Source organism: Botryllus schlosseri, chromosome 6 (genome assembly GCF_051294905.1).
Source record: "Botryllus schlosseri isolate E-star chromosome 6, Bs_hap1, whole genome shotgun sequence".
Lineage (NCBI taxonomy): Eukaryota > Metazoa > Chordata > Ascidiacea > Stolidobranchia > Styelidae > Botryllus > Botryllus schlosseri.
In genome coordinates this window covers 5,987,576-6,013,826 of record NC_137241.1, presented here as the reverse complement: position 1 = coordinate 6,013,826, position 26,251 = coordinate 5,987,576, and the positions used below count along the sequence as shown (strand labels likewise).

The following is a 26,251-nucleotide window of genomic DNA, read 5'->3' as shown; positions in this document are numbered from 1 at the left end:
CACACAAAAAATACTATAATCAGATCAAACTCATTGGAATAGTTGGATAAAAACAAGATTCGCAAAGTGTGAATAATATCTTAGATAAAAATGGGGATCCAGCACCCAAAACGGAGAATGAATAAGAAATAGCTGGCATAATCATTGGTTTGACATTGGTTCATCAACACTTTGCCGACTTCCTAGCGTAGCGGAGTGACTTCGTCGCAGTGCTGCAAGTGGGCCATTCGTTATCTGAAGTCCAGAACGAATAGAGTCCGCGCCAGACCCGCGAACAAATGCGAATGGGTGAAGCCGACTGTATACACGGGACTGCTGACTTTCCCGCCCAGATAGAAGGTCTGTTGACAAAAATGGATTAACAATGTTCCAAAGTCGTGTCATGCTTTTTCTGCGTTAGGAATCGATCGTGTCAGGTTTCGATGATTGAAATTAAATATCGAATATGGCTTGGCTAAATCGAGTAGGCTATCTAATTCTAAGGGCGGAGATACTAAAGTTAGCTGATCCGAGAGAATGCTAATCATGTGATTAAAAACTGCTAATCGGGCCGCATTTTACGCGGAGATAATAAAGTTAGCTGATCCGAAGAATGCTAATCGTGAGTTTAAACACTGCTAAGCGCGACGCATAAAGTTGGAAAAGGTTACGCGAGGTGGTTAGTAGGGCTGGGCACAATGATTCGAGTACTCGAATCAGAATCGAGTATTAATTTTAATGATTCGAGTCGAGTAGTAAAAGACGATTTCTTCGAGTACTGAAATTGTACGCTCCTCGCAACTGAAAGTTAATGAACTAACGAGAATTATAGTTTTGATAATATTTTCCACTGAGGAAGCCTTGAAACCTTGATTGGCCGTGTCGTAGCATGATAGACATAGTACAAAGCTACGAACGTTACTGGAAATAACACATTTCCGAAGTCATGATCGTTCCACAACGTTGTCAAGAAGTGCAATGAAGTCGGTATGGTCGAAAACATACCGAAGTATCATTAATGTGACGGGTAACAGGCATTATGTTCTTCGCGGTGGCATAAAAGGTACATATTTAAACTTTTACATAGTACATTCTGTTGTGACGTCATAATGAGTGATACTCGAATACTCGACTCGACTCGAAGCATTTTACGTGATTCAGAATCGAATCACTCAGGTACTCGATTTTGCCCAGCCCTAGTGGTTAGTCGAGGTGTACCGAGTTATAAATCAATTGGCGTTTTCTGTTGCATCATAATTGGGAAACGCGTTATAGGCTGCTGTCAGTTGTCAATTTGTTGAATGAAACAGCAGCCTGCTGATAACGATACTGCCTCTGTAATAGGTAGAATTATGATCATCGCGAAAGGATAGTCGTGTCCAATTAGTACGTTACAGCCGGGGCCTACGATATTCGTAGGCCCCGGTACAGCTAAGAAACGTGTTATAGAATATTGATAGCGCTCTGCAATGGTGGGTACAAAATTCGTTGATTGTTTAGTGAAGCCATTACCTATAGGAGACAATCGGCACGGTCATTATTGGAAATATTTGTGCGTAGGAATGGTACGCATTGTACGCAGTTATTATAGATAACTAGTTATCTATAGTTTGTTCCGATTTGTTAAATCATGAGATCAACACTAACTTTATGCGCTGCGATCAACCGCGGCTTCTTTAATCTTGGGATGATAAATCCTGACGAACGCGATAATCCACTTTGTTGCTAATCCAACTTTATTATCTCCGCCCTAAGTGATTCGATTCTGATTCGAGTATTATACTTCGAGTCGAATATTCGAGTACCACTCATTGTGACGTCATGACAGCATGAAAGATACGGAAAGTTCGAACATGTACCTGGGGGCAGTGTTGGGATGACTCGAGTCATGATCACTGCGCAGTCCCCACCTTTAACAACCCTCTTGTTTGATTTAAATCGAACGAATATAGTTTATGCGTTTATATTCTCAATGATGTGTACGTGTACATGGGAACGTATTGTACTATCTCGCCACCAACGGGGTTTATTGCTGTACGAGGCTACCGAAGCTCGACCCCGGCGTCCCGTCAAGTAGACGTGGTCAAACTGTTTTTAGAAGGCCATGGGTCAACGTACTAAGCGTTGGTACACAAGAAGAAGTACAAGAAAAGCTGTGAAATTCTACTCAGGTGCAATTAGAAGTAGCGATTTCTGAGAAAAGTCGGAGTATTAGATGAAGGTCTGAAAGGTATTCAAGTCGTTTCAAAGAGTAGATTTCGTCGAGGGGTCGTATATACTTCTTTAGCAGTTGATAGGCGTCGGCTGCTATCGCAAAGACTATAATGACACTGCGAGTAGGTGCAATATTCGGAAATATTCTCCGTCACCATGATACAAACTCTTTACTTTATACTTTACAAAATATAAAACGAAAAAGCAAGTAGTTTTGCAGGAAAAAGACTGTCAAGTAGAAGTTGAAGTAGCTTAAAACATAACCACATGAGTAAGTAGTATAAAATCTACTTGCGTACTCCGAAAACTTGAAGTACTGTGTATGTTGAATGTGTATGATAGAAGGGTAACTGTAATGCATACTATCTCTTATACGTAACTTGAGGCTTTCGCGGCCCTCCCCTGTTTTATAGCGTCCTACCTGCACGCAGTTTCTCATTCTGATGTCCCAAACCCGGGTGACCCCGTGCCGGCAGGACCCCGACACGAATCCGTAACGGTTGTCAGAGGAAACGCAATACACCGTGTTATCGTGAGGCTCCTCCCAAGACTGAACACAGCTTCTGCCAAATGAGCAGTAAATAGTTCCGACTAGAGTTAATTTCGTACAAATGTGTCCGCTACGTGACCACTAGAAGTAACCAACCACGCGAAGAAAAAATTCAGAAAGGTTATTATGAGAGCCTGACCGATTTTGTTGGTTCGTCATTATTATCGAGCTGATAACACACTTTGAAAGAAAGATCGGTATCGGCTATTACAGGTAAAAAATATCGTCACAATATGGTAGTAGAGAGTCATAGAATTATAATCTGCGACTGCCAGACAGCGGTGTATATTGATATATTTCATATAGCTTACGGTAACAGGTGTCCGGAAGTGACCTTTCTAGTTTATTTCATGGTCAGGTCATTGTTAAAGCATACAGCAATAGCTGTGAAAATAAAAGCTCCGAAATTTTGGGAATGCGCAGGGTTATAACCAAGTCACGAGGTTCCGAGTCAATTTTACTTCTGAAGTTTCGACTCGAGTTAAGTCAAGTCATTTTCAATTCACCATCGAGTCAAGTCCGAGTCCAGGTCAGCAACGGGCCGAGAGTCATGGTGTTGAGACTCGGGTCCGATTCCAAGTCATTGAGTTCACTGTTAATTAACGAGTTCAAGCCAGGTTCAGCTCAATTCCGTGAAACTCATCGGTGATATCAAATATCTCGCATTCATACAATACTCATTTTCTCGATCTTACCATGTTTATTCAAATTAGATAAAAGATGGTTTCTGAGCATATAACAATTATCGGACCTGATGCACGAGATTTGAATCAAGTCGTATAGTATGTCTCGAGTCCATCCACAAATGAACACTCAAGTCGAGTCGAGTCATTTTTCAATTTCAATAAAATGGCGCGAGTCGAGTCAAGTAATGATTCAAGTCATTGCAACCCTGACCTTAAGCTACATGCCATATTTTTTTAAATATCGGCTGAATAAATCGTGCTAATCGGTGAAGAGATGCTGATGTAGGGACTCTAGTTAATATTGTTGGCTGCGAAGTAAAATCAATACCTGGTTCGCATGTCCCACCGCCTGACGTAGGTGTCATACCCTGTCGTCATTAGAAGATCCGGAGTTTGGAAATGGCTGTCGAGAACGCCGGCGCCATTCTTGAACGATTCACCGAGAGAGAACAACTGGCGTCCGCTAGGAAAACGAATACGAATGACTTAGGGGTTGAGGATTCAGAGTCGAAGTCACAGAAATTTTGAACCACCCTTTGCAGTCGCAGTTGGAGTCGGCGGGAAACCCATACTGCCTGGAGTCAGTGTTCGTTAAAATACCCATGCTCCGAACACTTAAATCTCGAAACAAATGCTCTCAAATATTACAAAAAAGTGCCGATGCAGATACAAAAGGCAGAGCTTAACAAAATTAATTTCTTTCTGCGAGTACATGTCATAGAAATAGGCTGATGAGTAGGGCAAGTTTTTGTTGCACTAAAATCGCGAGAAAGTTGCATTTAATTTTAACAAAAGTTGCAGTGAAAGTTGCATTTATAATTTTTGTTGAATTATTATGGGTATGCCGTATGCGATATTCTACTCGAAAGGTTCCGTTGTATAACCTAGCTACTGCAGAGCTGTCAAATTTGTTACCTCGCCATTCAACGGTCTGACGAAACCGCAAAAATTACATTTTTTCCCGGCACACTGCAAGGAAATCACACGATGCGGGAATAATTTCCCCCAAAAAGCCAAACAGCATATCGATAACCTCCTCCCCTAAAACAAATAGAATAACACACCCCAAACCCCCTAGGTCTGCAAACTTGACCCAAGGCATTACAGAAAAACTCACTCTTAGCGACTTTAACAAAATCAATAGCCTGAAAAGGGAGACCCAGTGAAAATGTAATTTTCGGCGGTCTCGCCTGAGCGTCCTTGAAATGGAAAACTATTTCAAATTTGAACGACATAATTAATAAAGAAATCTATTTACACATTATTCGGGCACAGTCGTACTTGGCGGGGGGAGTTGAATTTCTCTCCATTATGTCATAGATAACAGTGAGATTCAGCTAACCCATCATAGAGCTCTTTATTATGTAAATCGAAGAGAGTAGAACCATTCTAGAAATAGTTTACTGCATGGTTTTAAATCACTCCTTTACATTTTTACGCAATAGTTGATCAAAGTTGCAGTAAAAATTGACTATGAAAAATATAGAAAACTTGCGAAAAGTTGCACTATCAAATCCCTCCAAACAGCTTAAAACATCATAGTACATAGTATCTACGAAGCTGTCGGAAGCTGTAAAAAAAGTTGCAAAAGTTGCAAAAACTTGCCCTACTGATGAGGCTATTCCAAGTACAGAACTTCAACACACAATTTAATAGTGCATATTTGTATTGAAATATACCCGAATGCTTTCGGCTGACACTCGTCAGAGGTAATCGTCAGCAACTAGTAGTGCTTTAAAAAATAAAACTTTGTATATCAACAATCGTATCCCCAAATATGACGTCACCGGCACACGAAAACTCGAATAATCGAGCTATATTCAGATAACACACGACCTCTTTCTGTTGCCACAAACCAACTTGGCAATTCAGACGGTAATATTAATAATACCTGACAATGTAATAAACGTAGAATTTTTTAGCATATTTACAGGAAAGTTGGAGCGTGTAGCTATAATTCGAATTACAATCATAATTATGAAAAGCTGAGAATTTTCTCACTGTGTAACTCTGGTTCAATATACTCCGTCTCCCACAGCGGGCCGATCATTTGGTGATTTCAACCGACAGAATCAGCACGAATGACTGAGTCAGCCAGGACCAGTTTCGGACAACCGGATAATTATAATTGTCTAATTACAGCGAAATGCCGGTAGTCGAATTCTAATTTAATTTGTGAAATGTTTCCGTACTGTAATTTTAATTCTAATCTTATTTATGGCTTTCCTGAAACTGCTACGGGAGAACTGTATAGTGCGAAACGAGCAAACCTTGGTCAGGGATATCTAGAAGTTCTAGATATCCCTGACCTTGGTGTACAGACGTTTGAAATTCCCTTGCTTATGAGAGTGAACAGTTAACACTTATTTGATGTGAACTGAACTTGACTCAATTTCAAAGTCTTCGCGAATTCAGTACCGGTAAGTTAAATTTCAATCCACTTGGGAACAAACTGTATAATTATAAGTAAAATTCTAATCTAATATTGAATAAACTGCGTAGCTATGATTCTAATTCTAATCTAATTTGGAAAAGCTCGGATGACAACGCAAGCCCAGACAATATCACTACACAATCACAGCACCACGAGATGTCGCTATCGAGCCATACGTTAAACGTAAAACTAACAGCATAATGCCGACCACGCCGTCCCTTACACCGGGCAATAATTGCGGGATTCCTCATTCAAGTCCTGGCGTCGGCGTTATGCATCTAAATTCTAAACACGTCTCGCAAACACCAGCAGAAATCGATCCGCCAACGTAACCATTTCCGATTCCGCTTCAAAGCGGACAGAGCCGAAGTTCAATCGGCGTACTGCCTTTGAACGCTCCGCAAATAACTCGCTTTAATTCGGGCGAATACCATATCCAGTCCGAAATGGGAGTATTTCCGGCTCTATCGCCATTGTGACTACCTGGACCCGCTTCGCGACAGTATACCGATGACACCGCCAGCGAGATTAAGGCTTTAAAGACACTTGCCGCTTAACGGCACGAATGCGTTACGCAAGCGGCGCTTTTATGACTGGCCGAGCACTCAACAGGTACGGAGATATCAAGGCGCGGCGAATTAATATTTTTGGTATGAATGGGCGGCTTTTCGACTGTATTTCACGATTGCTATCAACGCGCGCACGGTTTAACGGCGAATGAGTCACGCGAATATATTACGTGATTCGCGGACATACGCACATTGTACGTTTAACTATGTACGAAACAAAAACGAGGGATGCTTCTCAATGAATTCTTGTCATGAGTGTCGTTGCCGATTATACTCGAAATTATTCGAATTGTTTCACCCGTGCAGACGGCCATATGCGCGTATTTGTTCGCCGACGTTTTTTCTCTATTATCATTATGAATCGGATCGGTTTGTGCGTAACTGCATTCAGTTATAATGATTAGGGCGGTTGGTTGAGTTAATCCATTCCGATCCGAGGATTTGGCTTCGAGTAGGCCTACCGAATTTCCACCAAAGATGTTATAATGCCTTGAAAATTGTAATATATGAAAAAGATTCACAGTGCAGAACATACAAAGGTTCGCTTGTGAACGTGAACCTCTAAATTTCTGAGGTTCACACACAGAACGCGAACGTGAACCTCACGTTCACACCGTCCCTGCCCCGTAAACTAGTTATACACTATCCAAGACCTCAATCGCACGGATTGGGTTTTTATGATACAATAATCATATCATATCAAAATGGATCTCATACGCATACTGGATTTTTTACACTAGACATCGATGTATTCTTTATTTCAATTTCATTGATTGGTTTCATAAGCATCATTCGCCGACTATGTACGTAGTGCATTTCGTTCTTGATGGTGTGTGATAGCTGGTCAAGCTCACAACATAGATGCACTAAATCGGGGATTGGCAACCCCCGGAACGCGTGCCATTTGTGGCAAGCGGGATGATTTTTCATGACATGCCAACGATTTCACGCAAACGACATATTGAGACCATGTTTTTTCAAAAAGTGAAAAATAAATTTTCAAAATATACAAAGTTTCGTAGGCGATTCAAAATTATTTCGTAAATTACATAAAATAGAGTCTATTAGGGTAGATCTTACTTATCTTGAAATTTTTTCCGCTCTTCGTGCAATTATAACTTGATTATAATGTGGGAATCCCAAATAAATAAATATATATGTATATAGAAAATGTTTTAAAAAATATGCATAATGTGCAGAATTGAGTCAACCGTGTTAGCAGTTATGAAAGAACGTCAACTGAATATCATATGAAACCGTTTGGATGCTTTAGTCTAGGAGTGTTCACCGTGCAGCCTACGGGAGCGCAACTATTATATGAACCGGCATTTTCACGCTACAGAAGACACGACCTAGACATAAAGTTTCGGACAACATGCGACCACGCGACTACCGTGCGGTGTATGCATTGCTAAAATGATTGGCGGCGATGGAATCTTGAAACTAAACATGCTGGCCAAAACGTTCGACATTGATATGGCCATGTCCACTGCCAAGGTGCCGAAGTGACCAGCACCCGCAGCTATCAAATGAGAACCGCCGAGGAGAATAATGATCCCCGTGTCGCATTGCGTATTTGGAATCGTGTTCGTCTCTCGGAAGGAGATATTCTTTTAGTTTCGTCTGGTGTGCAAGCGATTCCAATATATCTGGAGCAACAACAATCTTTACGGCTTTACCGAGACCTTTGCAGACAAATCTAGTGTCAGACCAACCTTGACGTGACACCAAACCGACTTGAATGATTCAGGAGTGGGCACATTTTTCATCATCATCAGACCATATCATCGTAACAACACTGATTGGCCTGCCACTAAGTGAATATGGTACCGAACACACCAAATCAGCCATAGCAGATCGATCATTGCGAGACAGAAAATAAATTATGTAAATATTACGTACATGTAAGCGATAGGTCGGGTGCGGTAGCGATCAAAATATATTCCCTTCACGACCAATAACTGAAGAATCAATGGCGTAACGGATGACGTTGCCAGCTGCAGAAAACGGTTGGTGGTATTCCTTGCTTGAAACGTTAAATAATAATAAATTGAATGTTTGACATATTTTGTCATTTTGGCTAGCTGGACACAAAAGGTTGCCGGCCACTGCACTAGATATTCACAAAGGGAAAGCAGAATATTTCTAACAAACTTATGTAACAAAGCAAGTAAAATCTTCTAGATTGGCAAGGTGCATGCTCGTTTAGTGTTGATTTTTTATGCTGTCATGTATATAGTTGTTTCAAGTTGAAATGTTAAGACTTTCAACCAAAGACGCTACAATGACGTGAGAAACTTTAATATATGGAAAAGGTTCACACCGCAGAACTCATCTTGAACCTCTAAATTTCTGAGATTCGCACACAGAACGCGAACGTGAACCTGTCACGTTCACACCATCCCTACCGTGTAGCTTCGAATTAGATTTCCGGCATTTCGCTGTAATTTAGAATCATCCAGTCGTGCAAGCCTGCACCCAGCTGCATCACAACGCCACCGGAAAGACTGTCGTCCGAAAATGTTCTATTTACGCGACACGCCGATTTGCAAGCGTGGAATAAATATCGGTCCGCGCTCAGGCTTATACGAACTAGCGATCTAAATAGTTGACGGTTAACGAATTAATGTTTGTTTATTAGTTCTAGTTCTAGTTCCCGGTGTAGATTTTGAAAAGTGAGCAGTTCTTCCAGTTGCGCATATGAAAAAATTAGTCGTCGAACCAACTGGCTCATTTGCTATTCAGCAATACGTATTATCAAGATGGTTAGCTAGTTACGGCCATTAGTTCTAGTTCTGGTTTCGAGTTTTGAAAATCTAGTAGTTTGTAAAAGCCTGGCCGAGATAATCGCACACCCACGCACACCGCAACATATAATCGGAAAATCGATCTCCAAAATCGGCTGTACGCCGCGATTTCTCGGAAGCGGAAGACCCGCGTTGTCCGGTCAAAAAAAACGAACCGCGCGGCGGCCGGCAGTTGACGCGGGTTCATCAACGCTGTGGTTTGATACCGGTGAGCAATAACTGATATCGCGAGAGGCCCAGACAAAATTCGGTATCTCACAATGCCGCCGGTATATCGTTACAGATTAAATCTGAATCCAATAGCTGGATACACGCTGTAGCTCGCGCGCGGGACTTTTCCGAGCGAACACGCACCAGTTTCGGGTTCGCCTCGCCGGGGTTACGACGGCGAGTGTGGCGATACGCGACACCCGATAGCGTAACACTCTGTTGTGTAGACAAACCTTACATTGCTCGATATATTTGCGTAGGAATCATATCTGCTCGTAGACGGTTTTGGGTGTGAATTTTCGTTTGTCTTGGAGCATTCCTTACGCAGATGCGCCATCCAATATCGATTTTCGACATGGCCGCATCGTGTCGCGTTTCTCGACACGGACCGATCGAGGACACGCGCGCGACCACTTTTGAGCTTTTACGAGTGTTACCTGACACGCCGCGACCTAGACTAGACTGTCAAAACCAGATTCGGCATCACAATAACTACGCGGGGAAGCCTCGAAGTAAAAGTCTGTAGAGACAGGTGGGATGTTCAACCGTACCAGGGACAACTCGACAATTTTAGTTGCCGAAATAGACTAATTAGAGCGAAACGCCGGTTATCTAATTCTAATCTAATTTGCGAAATGTTTCTACGCTCAAATTTCAATTCAAATATATTTTCTGTATTTCCTGACAATGTTACAGGAGAACCGTATAGCGCGAGACGAACTAAGTTTGCTGTGCATTCTCTCGCTCATAAGAGCGAACTCCGATCTAATACGAACTGAACTTCATTCAATTTACAAATTCTCGCGAATTTAGTAACTAATTCTGATCTAATTTTAGAAAAACCTGTGTAGCTATAAGACTAATTTTGATATAAATAGGAAAGATCTGTAACTTGTTTGTTTGTGCTATTCATGGCGTTTGTAGACAACTATGGTTATTTACACTAGGCAGATACTCTTCATTTTTATTCCGTAGCTGCCGACTTGTAGCACGGCCCACTTCTAGGCTTCCATAAGACACACTTACGCGGATGAGAGATCGGGAAGGAGCCCAGATAAACCTCCAACACTTAGGTAGGAATTCTGGAGTCGACCTCGGTCGGACTCGAACCCGCAACCCGTTCATGTTGCAGCCGTGGATTATACCACTGCGCTATCTCGCCACATGTGTGTATCTCATAAACAAGAAATTATTCCACAAATCATGAGCACATTCCATGATTGGCGCAAAAGCAATCAAAATCGGACTCGTATTGCCTAGTCCAGGGGTGGCCAACATTTTTGCCGTTCACGGCCGCATGCACGGACGACTGCTCATGTAGACTACGGCCGCATTCCAGGGCATAGTCGTAATGTACTAACTGAACACCAAATACCCATGTTACGCTGGCTATGGCCATTTCCGGTGCACTCCTGACTAATCTATTTAACTATATAGGCTTACTATACGCACCGAGATCGCGAGTGGTCACTGGTCAGTGGTCATGTTACGGAATTGTTCATAGACGCGCCAAGGGCGAAACATTTTACAGATTCACTGACGAATTTCGTCATTAATATTAGTTTTACATATTACTATCAAACATTCATCCTGTCTCAGCCCAGTTGATCGGATTCGCCGGTAGAGTTGACGGAGAGGGTGTTTTCGAAAATTCAGGGCAAGGTATAAATGATGATGCATCTTCGGCTGGGCAAATTGTTATTAGTCGCAGTGTTGCATGCTGTTATTTTTTGACCTCCCATCAGGATTGCCGGTATAGGGAAGAGCACACGATTCCGAGTTGGTATTTCGATATGAGGCGCATCGTTTCCCTCTGCTGTTCGCATCTGCACTGTGGGGCTCTGATTGTAAATGGCGCTACTACATGAAAATTGAAATATGAAGTCAAATTGAATACCGCGCAGCGCGAAGAAAATTTAAAGATTAACTAAAATCTCTCACGAAAGCGGGAGTCAATTCGTAAATTCGAATTCGACGGCCGCCAACACATACTAATTGAATTACGTGTCCACGGCCAAATTCTCTTTTACGGCCACAGGTTGGCCACCCCTGGCCTAGTCAAGTTATAGTTTCAAATGTACTTCGAAATTTCCACGACATCTGAGACATCTGCGCCAACAGAAAAGTTTCCCAACATCGACAAGGTGCGTACAAACAATACCTTCTGCAACTACTGCGATCAAAGAGGCACAAACACTGCGGCTTGAAAAAACAGTAAAAACTCACCTCTCCAGGTCCTTGATTTGCAGTGGATGAACGCCCCCGACGCCTCCCGTTCCGACGGCTACCATTCTGCAAAGACACAATGCACGAATCGCGTCAAAACATCGCCAGCAGCGGATATGGAACAGATAGCGCAACGCGCACACTGGCAAATATTATGAGTCTCGTGTCAGAATAGAAGCAACAACCGTCAACGTTATCGCGGTAAAGCAGGGCCATCGCCAGATTCTCGATAAGTTGTTGTTTATTGAACGAAAATAGGTGCTTTCTTCGCGAAAAAAGTGCGTATTCACACGCGTGCCCCACCAGGGATATACGGGTGTGAATATACGCCCGTGGTACACCAAATCAAAACCTACCTCATACTTACACAACGGCCGGCGCCATCTACGCCGGCGGCCCGGGTTCGACCCGATAAAGAAAGAAAAAGAGCGAGAAATAGCTTCTAAAAAGGACCGACGTAAAAAAGATTAACATCGAAGATGACTGTGACATCGTGCACTAGGTCGAGGCGGATGCCAGTTTACGAGACCCCAACTGCAGCCGCAACTGGTCGTTCGGCATCCTCCCATCTGTTCATTACATCACACTGTGTGTCTTGTATATCGCATTGTACATACATTGTGTGTTTGCGTCTGGGGTAGGTGAAATTCTAATCTGACGATGATTATTATTATAGCGGTATCAATCAAACATAACGTTTTAATTCAGATAATGCTTGCACTTGGGCACGCAGGAAATCATTCACGTGGGCACGAGTAGCGAGAAGCGATTTTTCAAAACCCTGAAATTATGCGTCCTTTGCCACTAACATTTAATTTAACAACGAAACGTTTCGATGCTATTTTCAACTCCGGCAGCTTTGAAATGTTGAATAGGCGTGTCGCGGCATAGACGAAACGTGTATTAAAAGGCTACGCACGTTAATGGGCATGATATGTCTGCGGAGTCGTAATCAACCACATCACTCTCGCGAGATTCAACGAAAGACTGGCACGGTCAAAAATTACCAAATCGACTTCAATGTGATGTAGAAGTGGCATTCTATTTTTGGTGGTCGTGTGGAAGGTACACATCTGAACTTCTCAGCATCGCTCATGCTGTTATGACGTCATACTGAACGGCCCTCGAATCGCTCAAGTACAGATTTGGACAACTAGAAAATTTTCAGCTTTTCAAATTAGATTAGAATTAGAATTAGAATTATCGAGTTGTCCAAGTCTGCTCCGGTACCCGATTTTGCCCAGCTCCACTTGCAGCCTGTTTGTGTTCTCACTCTTTCGCGCCGCGCTCGAAGATTGCACGCAACGTAATGCACCGCAGTCAAAAATGAGGTGCAAAAATGTGATTGCAAAATATGAGATTGCAAAATATGATTTCGGCAAGATTGGGAAATACGATCAAGATAAGCAGGTCTTGCCGGAATATACGCACAGAATTCGCGTGAACGTGTCAACCCGATTGTCTCTGATGTCGAATGCGGAGTGCCTGATGCAAAACGTGGACGTTTATTGTTTACTGATGTGTGATCAGTCGATTATTTTTTGACATGTCAAAAAGAGTCAAAATTAGGTCAAAATTGTAGCGTTAAGTCAAAAAATGTCAAAATAGTTTACAAAGTTGAAACATTTTTGCAGCCTGCATTTCGTTTGTATCGTAGATTTTGCACTGTCGGTGTACCTATCATTTGACATTGTACACGTACACGTACAGCTTGTAGCCTACTTTATAGGCCTATCGTTGTAGACGGCCATTGTCTGCTTATTGTGGATCATAAACATTCAAATGAAACAAATAGGTTGACATGGTGTTGAGCTCAACGTACCAAAATCCCAACTGAAGCAAGACTGCGTGGGCATTGCATGGTTCTTCTATCAAGAAGCGCATGATGAACAATTGTGATGTCGACACCATTGCCGGAATGAAGCAACACGGTTTGTCACCAGCATTGTGCGAACAACTTCAGTGTTGTCAGCCAACAGCTGTTGCTGTTGAAAGATCTTTCTCCATTCTTGGCAAGCTACTTAGTAAGGAAAGACACTTTCTAACCGAGAATGTAGGAAAGTATCCCTCGTTATACTACAAAAAATTTAATAAGTTGTGCCATAATGCGTAATGTAACTACTGGAATTCTTCATAGGGCCAGATTTCGTTGAAATAAAGTTTTTTCATGTGAAAATTTGTCAGTTTTTTAAGCAAAAAAGTTTCTTTTTTCAGGCTTAACTACTCCGTAAGGACATACAGTTCCAACTAGAAATGAATATAAGTAGTACAATTCTAACATTATGAGGCAAAACACCTAATTTGCATACGTTAGGTCAAATTTGGTCAAAATTAGGATTTTTAAAGTAAAAATAGGTCAAAATTTTGATTTCTAGGTCAAAATCTTCCGTTTTTTAGGTCAAAATAAAATTGCGCTAGTGATCAGTGATCAACAATAAATTTCACGGGTAATAGTTGTCACTATCAGACTGGCACAACTAAATAATTCTAGTTATTTATTTGGGCTAATTAGAGTTAAATGCCGGTAATCCAATTCTAATTTAATTCGTCAAATGTTTTTATGATCTCATTTTAATTCTACTCTAATTTCTAGTTTTCCTGAAAATGCTGCAGCAGAACTGTAATAGTGCGGAACATGCCATAACCTTGCTCTACACACAGGTACATACATTTTCCATTTTCATGATTATGACAAACTTTGATTTGATATGAACAGAACTTCATTCCATGACCATGTTTTCGCGAATTTAGAAATTGTGATTCTGGTGTAGTTTGGAAAAGATTGTTTAGCTATAATTCAAATTCTAATCGAATTTGGGAAAACTGTGCAGTTGTAATTCCAATTCTGGTCAAATTTGAAAGAAAAAAGTTAACTATCATTCTATTTCTAATCTAATTTGGGAAAACTGAAATTTTTCTAGTTGTCAAGTCTTGTCACTGTCGTTAGCTGACACCCAGCTTACACAGGCAGCTGATATCAGTTGAACTGACGCATCGTATAGCCGGCACCGGGACCCATGAATATCGCAGGCCCGGCCGGCACAATACGCTGGTTAGTTCTTCGTGGACAAGGAATACGATGGATTGCCCGCCGCATTTTTGCCCTAATACGGCACAGTGTCAAGCCTCTGATCAGGGAAATCACAATGACACGCCGCGGCATGTTCATTGAAAGTAACCGTGGGAGCTACTAAAGACGGGCATTATCCCTCAAAACGGGTTACGGGGTAATTTTTTAGAAGCGTACCGAACGTTGAATGCCGTATGCTAGTTTCACAAAAACTTGGGACATATAATCTCATCCAATCCATAATGCCGTGCACCAGTATGTATTACAGGCAGTAGCCTGCAGCGCAGCTTGTCGCCCTGCATTCGTCCCGATTTATTTCATCAACGACAACGAAATACAACACCACTAGTACTATTGCGTGTTCATGTTCACCGACATTGGCAACGCGCAGACTTGGCCGCAATGGAGAATTATTGACTGGTGATCCGATTGATGGGATTGATACAATCAGTTTTATTGGTGTCAATATTTGGAATTTGGAATGTTTTCATTCCCTGGTCTCTAACTACCGCTGAATTCTATTTGCAATGGCCCTATTTCATTTCTAATTGTGTCATGATGCTGTGTGTTGTTGTTCTTTTGGTTCCTAAGATTCATTTTTAATTTACTTGATAAGTTACTGTGATAATAATTGCTCCTGCTCCTATTTTTTTGTGTCTTTTGCTTTGTTTTTTGTAACGTTTGCCTGCAGCCATACCAAGGGAACATAAAACGTCATCATGCTCAAACGTAACAATTCTACTTTCGTTTTACTCGCCAGCGAAAAAAATGGCCTCTTTACGGGTGCTGAAAATACGGTAAGCCTAGATACAGCCATTTGTTATGTTCGATCAAGTTACATACCGATGGGATTCGCACCACTACAGCGGTGCGGACCTGTGTTTACGCGCAATCGGGTCCATCACACATCCAAACGATAACAAGTCACAGGCAGACTCGTCCCAATATACACATTCTTACGAAAGGCAAAATCAAATCTCTCGATAACCTCTCTTTTCCAACCGCGACCGCAAATATGCTTGGCGATAGCGACACAAAAACCTCGCGCTACAGACGCCAGGGTACGTCGGTGACCTCTAAACGGTTGGAACAATTCCCAACGATCAATTCGGGTATCTGTGACACAAATAGACGTATCTCGATGCCGGGATATTTAGCAGATGATAGGGGCATCAAAAACACTTGAAACGCGAGACGGGCACTTCGAGGCCGCGCGCAGAATCAGAGAAAACTAAGTGGCCTCCTATTTTCGGTATAATCCGCGTGTTTGACATAAAAGAGGCCATCCCTCTTAAATCCTGACGTGGCTGGCAGCGGGCACGCAACATCGGAATTCCACAGCGCACACAATCGAGCAGAACAAGGCTAGGTGTACTAATAAAACTTAATTCCAAAGCCTCCGCTGATCAATGCGGATCACTGTCGCTGTCAATCAACGCCAGAAACAACTATCATGGATTACACTTTGATGCCAAACGCTGATGCCGCTTGTTAAGACAACATATCTGCTATTTTGTCGCTACGCGAGGTCAGTTTACTGTGGTCTGCCAAATCCTGTTATGAATTTGTGATGATGTTGTTACGATTGAGGATCCGTTAGAATAACGAATGCTCGCGGACAAGCGTCATAGCTTGGCCGATATTACGTTTTCGTATATGTAATAAAACGAAGTATGCGTTACATCACGGAGTTATTACGCGGACGAAAATGCGCCGGACTGCGAGGCGACACGCGATGTGTATAGTAAAACCGGAAAAGACCGTTTGTCTTGTGCTATATATATATTTGTAATCTATGCATTATCTGTGCCCTATTGACATATACATGGGCGAGTACAACAACCCAACACTTGAAGCACGTGACGCGAATTCTTTTCTCGCTAATTGTATTTCCTTGCGAGTTTTCAAATTTTGTCAAGTAGAAAGCGCATATTCGTGTCGCGCACGCGACAGGTATCGTAAAACTGATCATGCAGCGCAGTGATGTAGAGCTATGGTACTATAGTCTTGTTGGACATGGTCATAGCTTTGAAATTATGTATCTTTCTGCTGCCAACAACTCTGTACGCAAGTATATATTCCAAGCAGTCACGGAACACTGAATAGGCTTGAGACCAGACTTCGACAAAGTATAGATAATTCCATCAATTGTCTAATTAGATAATAATTAGAACCAAATGCCGGTCATCTAATTCTAATCTGCTTTGTGAAATGTGTCTACGCTCTAATTTTAATTCTAATGTAATTTTTGGTTTTCCCAAAAATGCTACGGGAGAACTGCAAGGGATGTTCAAAAATACCTTTTTTACCGGATTCCAGCCATTCACTGATTAAATCGTCAGGTTACCCTAAAAAACGCTGCACACCAAATTTGGTTCAATTCCAACAAGCATAAGCCGCCGCAGAGCCAATTAGAATTTTCATTTCATTAGGGAAAATTTAAAAAAAAAATATTTCAAATTTTTCTGTCAACCCCATGAAATTGTTGAGTTGTCTTCAAAAATGATGAACAACAAATTTGACTTAATTTCAACTATGGTAGAAGCGCAGTTATTTGAGTGTTCCGTTGATAATTCTCGGGTTATCCTTGATTGGTGGATAATCCGAGAGCTATCAACGAAAAACTCAAACAACTCCGCTTCTACCAGTTGAAATTAAGTCAAATTTGTTGTTCATCATTTTTGAAGACAACTCAACAATTTCATGGGGTTGACAGAAAAATTTGAAAACTTTTTTTTCAATTTTTCTGGATAAATTAAAAGTTTAAATTGGCTCTGCGGCGGCTTATACTCGTTGGAAATGAGCCAAATTTGGTGCGAAGCGTTTTTTGGGGTAACCTGACAATTTGATCAGTGAATGGCTGGAATCTGGAAAAAAGGTTATTTTTGAAGAGCCCTACCGTACAGTGCGAAATGAGCCAAGGTTGCTGTACACGTGTACACTGTACAGACATCTGCCGTTTTCATGCTTGTGAGGACGAGCTATGATTTCATACGAACTGAACTTGATCTTGTATCTGTTTGAATTGGGTTCTGATCTGAAATATAATTCAATTTCTGTGTTTTTGCTAATTCGGTAATTCTAATTCTAATCTAATTTGGTAAACCTGAAAATTTTCTAGTTTTTCAACTCTACTTGAGGATATACTGCATAATGTTGCCTATATGGCTCATTTATTTTCCAATTTTTGTTTTAACCCGACTTGTGAGGCACCGGTATTACTTGAATATCTGTTAAATCACACATGGCATCAGGTCGGCGTCAAATCCGCGAAACCGAGAAATATATACACCCGCCGTATTTCCACAAATAGACGCTTTTCGAAGGTACGCCGTGCGCAGGATACCAATAGAGCCAAAATTCCGTAACCATACATCACAATTGCACACGATAAGAGCGGAAAAATCGACTGTCCACAAAAACAATTTGGTAGTTTTACTGATTTTATTTTGCTCAAGTTAATATGCCTAGGTCCGCGATGTGTGTAAATAAAACAGTGATCTGTACGCACAAATTGCTATACATCGCAACTGTCAACAGACACGCCGTCATTCCCTAACACGAGGGAAAATTCACACGAAAAAAACGTCTCATAACGGCAACAGATTTCCTTGTAACGATACAAATACGATCGCGCTGATACGCACCTAATTCAAGCCGTACACACGGGGCAGACTAATAAGAAATTATGACTCCCGCTGATAAAGCAGCATCAAGAATTACCAAACCTTCAAACGGCGTTCGCGATTTCACTGTTGCGCCATTGTGTAAACCGTCGGATAATTTCACTAACTAGTGTACACAAGACAACCGCTTGTTACGTTACTTAATGGAATTTAGTTACTTTAACAAACAGTAATTATCGTGCTTTGAATATAGTTCAAAGTTAAGCCTGCGGGGTCGCTCCGCGCGCTTCGACAGCGTACGATTGTAGTCAAAATACGGCTGTCACCGAGAAATCTTTAAATTGACAGCGCTTTGTTGCGGGACGGCCTGCTGCAACAGGCCCTGCGTGTTTTGGAGATTTCGAGTTGTTTTTAAAGGCGCATTACGTACCGCTTGTGTTTGTTGATGGATACGCTGAGCACGGTGTCACGGACGTCTTCGGCGGTGCGCAGTTCGAGATTTTCGAGATTGTCTTCGTCTATTTTCCAGATCTGAAGAAATCGAGGTGAAAGAGTGCGGGAAACTGTACTACCGCTAGGGTCCTTGTATCATGAAGGATATGCGGGAACGAAATTTTCTATTTCAATCACGTCACCTTGCAGAGTTGCGGCGAATTGAATTGAATCTACTTCGTTTATCCACTTGCATGATGCTGGGCTACTGGTAAGATTATTCAAAGCAGAGGTGCGTAAAGTGAGGACTATTTAGTGACTCGAGCCTTGCACAAGACCTCATTATAAAGATCCCCAATCATTTTCAAAGGTTTCATACTGTTACCGAGAATGCTATTACCGAGAATGCTATTACCGAGAATGAACATTACCGAGAACGGACTTTACCGAGAATGGACATTACCGAGAACATAAATTACCGAGAATGGACATTACCGAGAATGGCCAACGCCAAGAATTTAATCTAGCGGACGTTGTCGCGAAATTTATACCTGGGAATCGATACCGAATGTGGCAACGCCATGATGCACACACACGACCTGTTCATATGCATAACATGCCTGCGTTGCATATATTGCATTCTCGGTAATGTCCATTCTCGGTGGCGTCCATTCTCGGTATTGTCCGTTCTCGGTATTGTCCATTCTCGGTATTGTCCATTCTCGGTAATAGCATTCTCGGTAATAGCATTCTCGGTATTGACCGGACACCTTTTCAAAGCGTGAATTGGTATTATTGCCAATTTTTACTATCGGTGGAATTGTAAAAAATGGCCGAGCTATAAATGCACATGGATTTGGACAGGACATGAAATAAATACTGGATTCATTTCGCGGATATTATCTGGAACAGGATTTCATTTTTTAAAGTATTAAACCCGCACATATGTAGCCTGAAACGGCGTGCAATGCACTGGGAAGTGCTCACAGGGGGCGGTACAGTTCGAGATTAGTCCTACACATCCCTGTTTCCTACAGTTGTAATGTTCATAGAGGCATGTTGGCAAACAGAAACCCTACTCCCGTCAACCCGTCGCGGGTCCAATTTCAGGCGACACGCAACATTATACCTTATACGACCGATCGCGCGAGCCCGACACGATCACGTCTCCGAACAGGGCCACGCTGATGAGGTCCGACTCGTGCGCGTTCCGGTGCACTGAAAACTCGAGTTCCTCGTCCCGCGCAGCGACCGACAGCGCGCCGTGCCTTTGAAGGAGCAACGGAACGGTTGATGCAACAAATTGCAAAATAGTTGAGTAATCTCGTGCTACTACAAACAGCACCGAACGAGTGCGGTCGTAATTAGCGTGTTATTGTGGCGAGCGCCGCGCCTGTTTACTTGAGATGTTTGTGAGAATGTGTTGTTAACGGCGCTTACTGGGTATATACCTTAACAAACAGACTGGCTACCTCGAAGTTGGCAAAATCAAAATGGTTGCCAGAACATTGCTATCCAAATAAATGACTGAATTTCATTTGCGATATTCGAGCAAATCGAAATGGGGCGCGGGCCATTTGAAATCTACGTGAAACCACTGTGAATCATGCGATACCGAAAGTGTATGGCGTCACAATCGATTGAAATGACCAATTACTCGGTCATCATTGCCGATATAAGATATTGCTGAGTAAGTTTTTGAGGGACCGTCATTAGTTGTGTTGTCTAGCTAGATCAGAGGTCGGCAGCCTTTTTCTCTCTGTGGATCAGTCTATTTTTTTCGCCGACCGGCTCTCAAAACGCACAAATGTTGAACATTTAACATTTATTGAAGTTACAACTATATAAAATGTCACTAAAAAGTGCGCAGATAGATAGTAACACGCCATGCTTCGATAAAACATATCTTTTTAAGGTTAATCAGTAATCTTGCAAATCAACTTGCAAATGTAATGATACGAACTTTTGCGGGCCAGTAACGCACTCCGCGCGGGCCACATTTAGCCAACCAATGGCCTAGAAAGCAGGTCGATAACGCTGGCTGTTTGGGACCTAGAGTTTGCTCAAGTCTCGACAGATTTCGGCGGGTCGGATTTGAAACGGAAGTGATCGAAGTACTAATTGCAACCAACGTCACAATGTAGAAGTAACGCTGCAAAACGGACGTGCCACCTGCGATCCGCAGAGCGGATTTCAGCGGCCTGTGATATTGGTTTCTAATTTAGCTTTGTCTGGAGACTTTTGATGTATGCTCCAGTGGGTGAGTGACCAAGAGAGTGGTCAAAACAATGCTGACATCAAGATCAAAATCAAAACAATGCTAAAAACTAGAAATTGTGCAGTTTGCGGCAGACTGTTTGGACTCAATTTATCATCATACAGGAAATGTTGTGACGATATTCCTTTCGGAAGTACGGAGCTTCAGTATTGCATCAAACAACATGTCAGCACGGCCAAATGTATTCCACTCAATGCTTTTCGACTGGCGTTTGCTGCGGATTCAGAGAGAGTCAGTCGAGATAATTCCGACTGAACGAAGTTCTAAATATGACACATAACTACCAATAACTTTCAAAATTCTCTAATACATTTGCGTGACTAAGAAAGACTTGTTAATGGTTGTGTGAATCAGGGATTGCCGAAACCACTCGTAATAATAGTTTCAATGCACATGCCTTGGATGGTGTGATTTCACCTAAAAAATGATGCGATATCTACTTCTTATTCGCCATTAGACTCTCAAGCAAGTATTTCATCCAGGGGCTCACCAATACGCGGCCCGCAAGGTCATATTTTGCGAACTGCGATCTGATTTGAGAACGCGAAGTAAAGCATTTTGAAATGCTGTATTTGATTTTAGCTCAAAATGTTGTTGTTTTTGTTTCAAAATAAGCTATTCGCCTGCGTCAAACATCACTAATCCTCGCGAGCTGAAACGGCTACTGCGATGGCAACAACATTCCACCGAGGGCGAATCAGCTGATATGAATTGGGCAATTGGGCACATTGCCTTGATGTACAGAGGCCCAGACATGGCCAAGTCCGAGAGGCTTAAAAACCGGCGTGGGGCGTCCCCACTAGATGAAACTTCAGGGGGATATAGTCCTTCAGCTAGTTAAGTGTCTCGTCGCTAGCCCCAATATCGACTCCTTAGTCGCTGAAATGCGTTTATCAGGTATCGTGCGCAGCTCATTGTCCGAAATAATAGTGTATTTATACTTATTCAATGAACTATTACGTCTTTTGTAGTAACTACTAACTATGCCCATTGCCCATCGCCTATGTTAGAGAACACAGCGCTGTGCTGACGAAAAGTTCTAAAACGTGGTTCCTCAACTGTGTGGCCTCTACGAAATTTGAAATGTGGCCCGCGACCAGTTTAGAGTTGGCGACTCCTGATTTAATCATTCGCTGCCAGATCAAATGACGGAACAGTGCCACAAAATCATAGTTGCGCAGTGAAGCTTTCAGATAGAAAACAGATAGTGAGTCAGACACCTAATTCGTGTTATAATCATTGAGACATCTTTTCGGGCCTCGTTAGAGGGCACTACCAGGGTTACACCGATGGTAAATGATGTCAGATGCAAGTAGAAGAAGAAGTAATATTATAAAACCGTGCCATAACAAGAAGCAGTGCTTTCCAAACCTCTGCAAGACGGAGTATAAAGTGAGAGATATAAACTGCAAAGAAGTAAATAGTCACCAAAAGTAGATTTGGTCTGGGCCAGTGGTTCTCAATCTTCTAGACCAGTGGTTCCCAACCTTTTTCGACCCATCGCCCCCCTTTCAAGGTCAACACCTATCATCGCCCCCCAAATTTTGTGTACCGAAAATTGGGCATAAAAACTGTAATAACCGGCGGGTTGACTAAAAAAAAAAAAAAAAAAAAAGGTCAAGTTTTCGACTCGATGTCCAATTTGACACGCTTTTGTAACTAAATTTCCGTGGGTTGACTAAAAAAAAAAGGTCAGCCGTTTTGACGCGTCATCGCCCCCCTATCGCCCCTTCGCTATTTTCGCCCGCCGTCGCCCCCTTTGTCCATTTTCGCCCCCCTGTCGCCCCCTTCGTCATTTTCGCCCCCTAGACCCTAGAATTCTACTGTCGAGATTCAACGGATTTCGGTAAAAAGTCCCCGTAGCTTTCACATGCAGCTTATCTGAAACGAGGGGAGGCTACATTTACACACATTCGTACAGTACTTTCAGCATTGTGACGTATGTCCGAGTATACCATTGCATTGTACTCTGTATTGCGACACCATGCAGAAAAATAAGTTCCAAACTTCAAAATCTATTTATTTATTTTTTTCATTTCTCTAATTATTGGAAAAGTGTCAACTGCTTGCATTTCAGAATTGAATTATAAAATTCCAATATATTTGTTGGACCGGCAGGAAACTTGCCACGGATCGGCACCGGTCAGATGACCAGCGGTTGAGAACCACTCGTCTAGATGCCGCATTCTTTGAAGAGTCAATCGAAAATGGTTACTTTCGAATTATAGCTACCACAAAAAGACTAATGACAATGCGAACGAATAGGTGCACTTTTACAAACAATATTCAGTTGCCATGATACAGAAACTATTTCGTTCGATTACCATAACAATATCACTGGCAAATGTGACGCAAACATATTCATAAACTTATTTCTACATAACAACAATTCCAACACTATTTTTCGACATCAAAACACTGAAATTGAATGCATTACATCCAGATGGAATATTAGTGTTATTTTATACTGTGGGCCCGGGGCATTTCGATGAAGTAGTAAAGTAACTCTGCTTCATTAGGCCAAAGCTATTAAGCAGGGTTGTAATAACTATGAGTCAGAGTCAAGTCATAATTTTTTGTTGACTCGACTTGACTGGAATCACTTTCCATTGTACACAGAGTCTCTGCGCATGACCCAAAGAAATGCTATAATTCAAGACATACTACATGACTTCGTTCACGTGTCGTGTATCAGGAACAATATTTTAAAAAATGGATCCAGAAAATGTCTTTGGTCGGTTTGAATAAACAATAAACATGTTAAGAGTGCAAAAAATAAGTATATTATGAATGCGAAGCGTTCGATATCACCCGAGAGTTTCAAAAACGTGAGTTGAACCTTACTTGAACTCGATAATGAACAGTGAAAGGTATGACTTGAGTTCAGACTCAAGTCTCAACACTACGGCTCGGACTCTACCGTTTGCTCCCTGAGTTGGACTCGGACTCGACTCAGTGGTGCATTGCAGAAGAGTCCATTCGAGTCGCATCAAAACTACAAAAGTAACAATGACTTGTCACTCGGAACCTTGTGACTTGGTTACAACCCTGCTGTTAAGTATATTTCGGCAGAAGGATTCAAAATAGGCAAGAAGGGAAGTTTGTGCATCGTGCAGAACAAGAATGTCGCAGCAATACATTGAAATGTGCCGATATTTTTTTTCTAAACTTTCATCTGACTCTCACAACGGATAAATGTCTGTCAATACCGAAAAGTACTTTTTTATCAGAATGAATCACCCCCAATATCAATACTTTGATGCTTTTAGTTCACTTGAATACATAAGTGAATAGTGAATACGTACCATCCTCCAGTGACGATAAATTTCTTGTCAACGCTGAACCGGACAACATCCAGACCCGGATGCACAACAGCGTTGGAGTATGCCGAGGGATGTCGGCTTTGAAAGGCAATACATCTATTCCCATCCGTCCAACATTCAGATTTGTATCTGGATATGGAATCACCAACAGCTAGATATAGTTGACATGTATCCTCACTCAGCCATAACCATGGGAGATAACTTTGAAAAAATGATAGGTTTTAAAAGGCCAATCCAAGGAGCGTCCTGGACCGCATACTTTTTCTCAAACTTGAGAACGTTCCTGGTCTTACATTTTCCCTGACGCCATCTCTTCGAGAGTCTACACTGTTCTTTGTAGGAAGGCTGTGGAGATATTTGCAGCCAATGGTCGTTGCTGAAAAGAACACAAGATTTTGTGAATTGATTCCAGTGACCAGCAATCAATGCTTTCCATGACTATAGGAATGGTTAGAGATGGAGCTGTAACTATGTCACAAGTCAATTTTCCTTTTATAGTTTTGACTCGAGTCAAGTCGAGTCATTCTCAATTCACCACCAGGTCAAGTCCACGTTCAAGTCAGCGAGCAAAGGATCGAGTCTGAGTTATGGTGTTGGAGTTGGAGCTCGAGTCCAAGTCATAGTGTTCACTTGTCACAATCCATTTCAAGTTAGGTTCAACTGATTTTTGTTTTAAATCTTGGGTGACATTTGACAATGAATGTCTGGCATTCGAAATATACTCATTTTTCTCACTGATTTTACATGTTTTTGGGCTTATTTAGCAAGTTACAATTGAGATGGTATGTAGGATGGATAACGGACATGTATCCCAATCCCATTCGAAGACGGGCGGTTTTGATAGGCCTTACCGCAAAAATCATACCCTTCTGGTAAGTGTGAAATGAAATATTCTTAATCCATTAAAATTAACCCTAACAAGAATCAGAGCCTTGTATATTCATTGCGGGTCATGGAGAACATGGCAGGTTTCTTGTTATCATTACATGGCAGAGCTAATATATATATATATATATATTTTAATTCATCTCCTGACCAGAGTCGGTCAAGAACCTCAAAGTAGAATAAATTTGGCCAAATGGATATAGTTTTGTTGGAATATTCACAGAAACGAAACAGAACTTTTCACCAGGTTCACACTTTTTCAAAGCGACGCTGCGGTCCGCCTCAAAACGCTACTTTGGTCCACTGGCTCAGAACCCATGCATGAATCAAGGCTCATGTCTTGTGATTTTGAGATAATGAGATTGGCACAGTGTGGCTTTAAAATGTATACCCTGACATACCTCACAAAGGTAGCTGCATTTTTCCATTTTGTCCAGAGGATGTTATTTGATGCAAGGTGGTTGAAATTTCTACATACTTGAGCAATCCTGCACAGAGATTTCTCGTCTAGATAGTGGAATATCGTGATGATTACGTCAACTGGAAGTCCATCCAATGTTAGCAGCTGTTTTCTCTCCATTTCTTCCATTATGTGACTAAGTTGATATGTGCTAGATTTAGAAAAACATATGGTAGTGAACGATTTTCGGAAAACAAACTCGTGTTCGAGAAAACATCCACACTCTTGCAATTACTGAAAAACATGGCAGCATACCCCTGGCAACATAAGCTCACTACCCCGATACGCTCGAAGAAAACAGCTGATTGCTGTGACTTAGTGATGTGGAACGGATGGCTCATTGCTGGCTCAGCTCATCACTCTCTATAACAGGGGTTCTCAACCCGCGGCCCGCGGGTCGCATGCGGCCCGCAGACGATTATTTTGCGGCCCGCGACATCTTTCATTATAAACGCAATTAATTCTGACACGGTATTTTTACAAATTAATTTAGATACTTAGC

At 41.9% G+C, this 26,251-nt stretch overlaps 1 protein-coding gene across 3 annotated transcripts; it reads right to left on the bottom strand.

Annotated features, from left to right (window-relative positions):
* Nucleotides 1-26,005, bottom strand: LOC145440571 (F-box/WD repeat-containing protein 4-like). 3 transcript variants are annotated; one of them, XM_080318216.1, is made up of 9 exons: nt 25,691-26,005; nt 24,664-24,780; nt 24,387-24,605; nt 19,933-20,071; nt 18,802-18,902; nt 11,676-11,741; nt 3,758-3,892; nt 2,615-2,753; nt 1-341 (listed from the first exon to the last, which is right to left on the bottom strand). In XM_080318216.1, the coding sequence occupies exons 1-9, from the start codon at nt 25,876-25,878 to the stop codon at nt 231-233; spliced, it is 1,215 nt and encodes a 404-aa protein (XP_080174342.1). In that variant the 5' UTR covers nt 25,879-26,005; the 3' UTR covers nt 1-230. The 3 variants fall into 3 exon arrangements, with proteins under 3 accessions (XP_080174342.1, XP_080174341.1, XP_080174344.1); XM_080318215.1 differs by having other exon boundaries at nt 2,615-2,756; nt 25,691-26,003; XM_080318218.1 differs by lacking the exon at nt 2,615-2,753.
* Between the last annotated feature and the right edge of the window lie 246 nt (nt 26,006-26,251).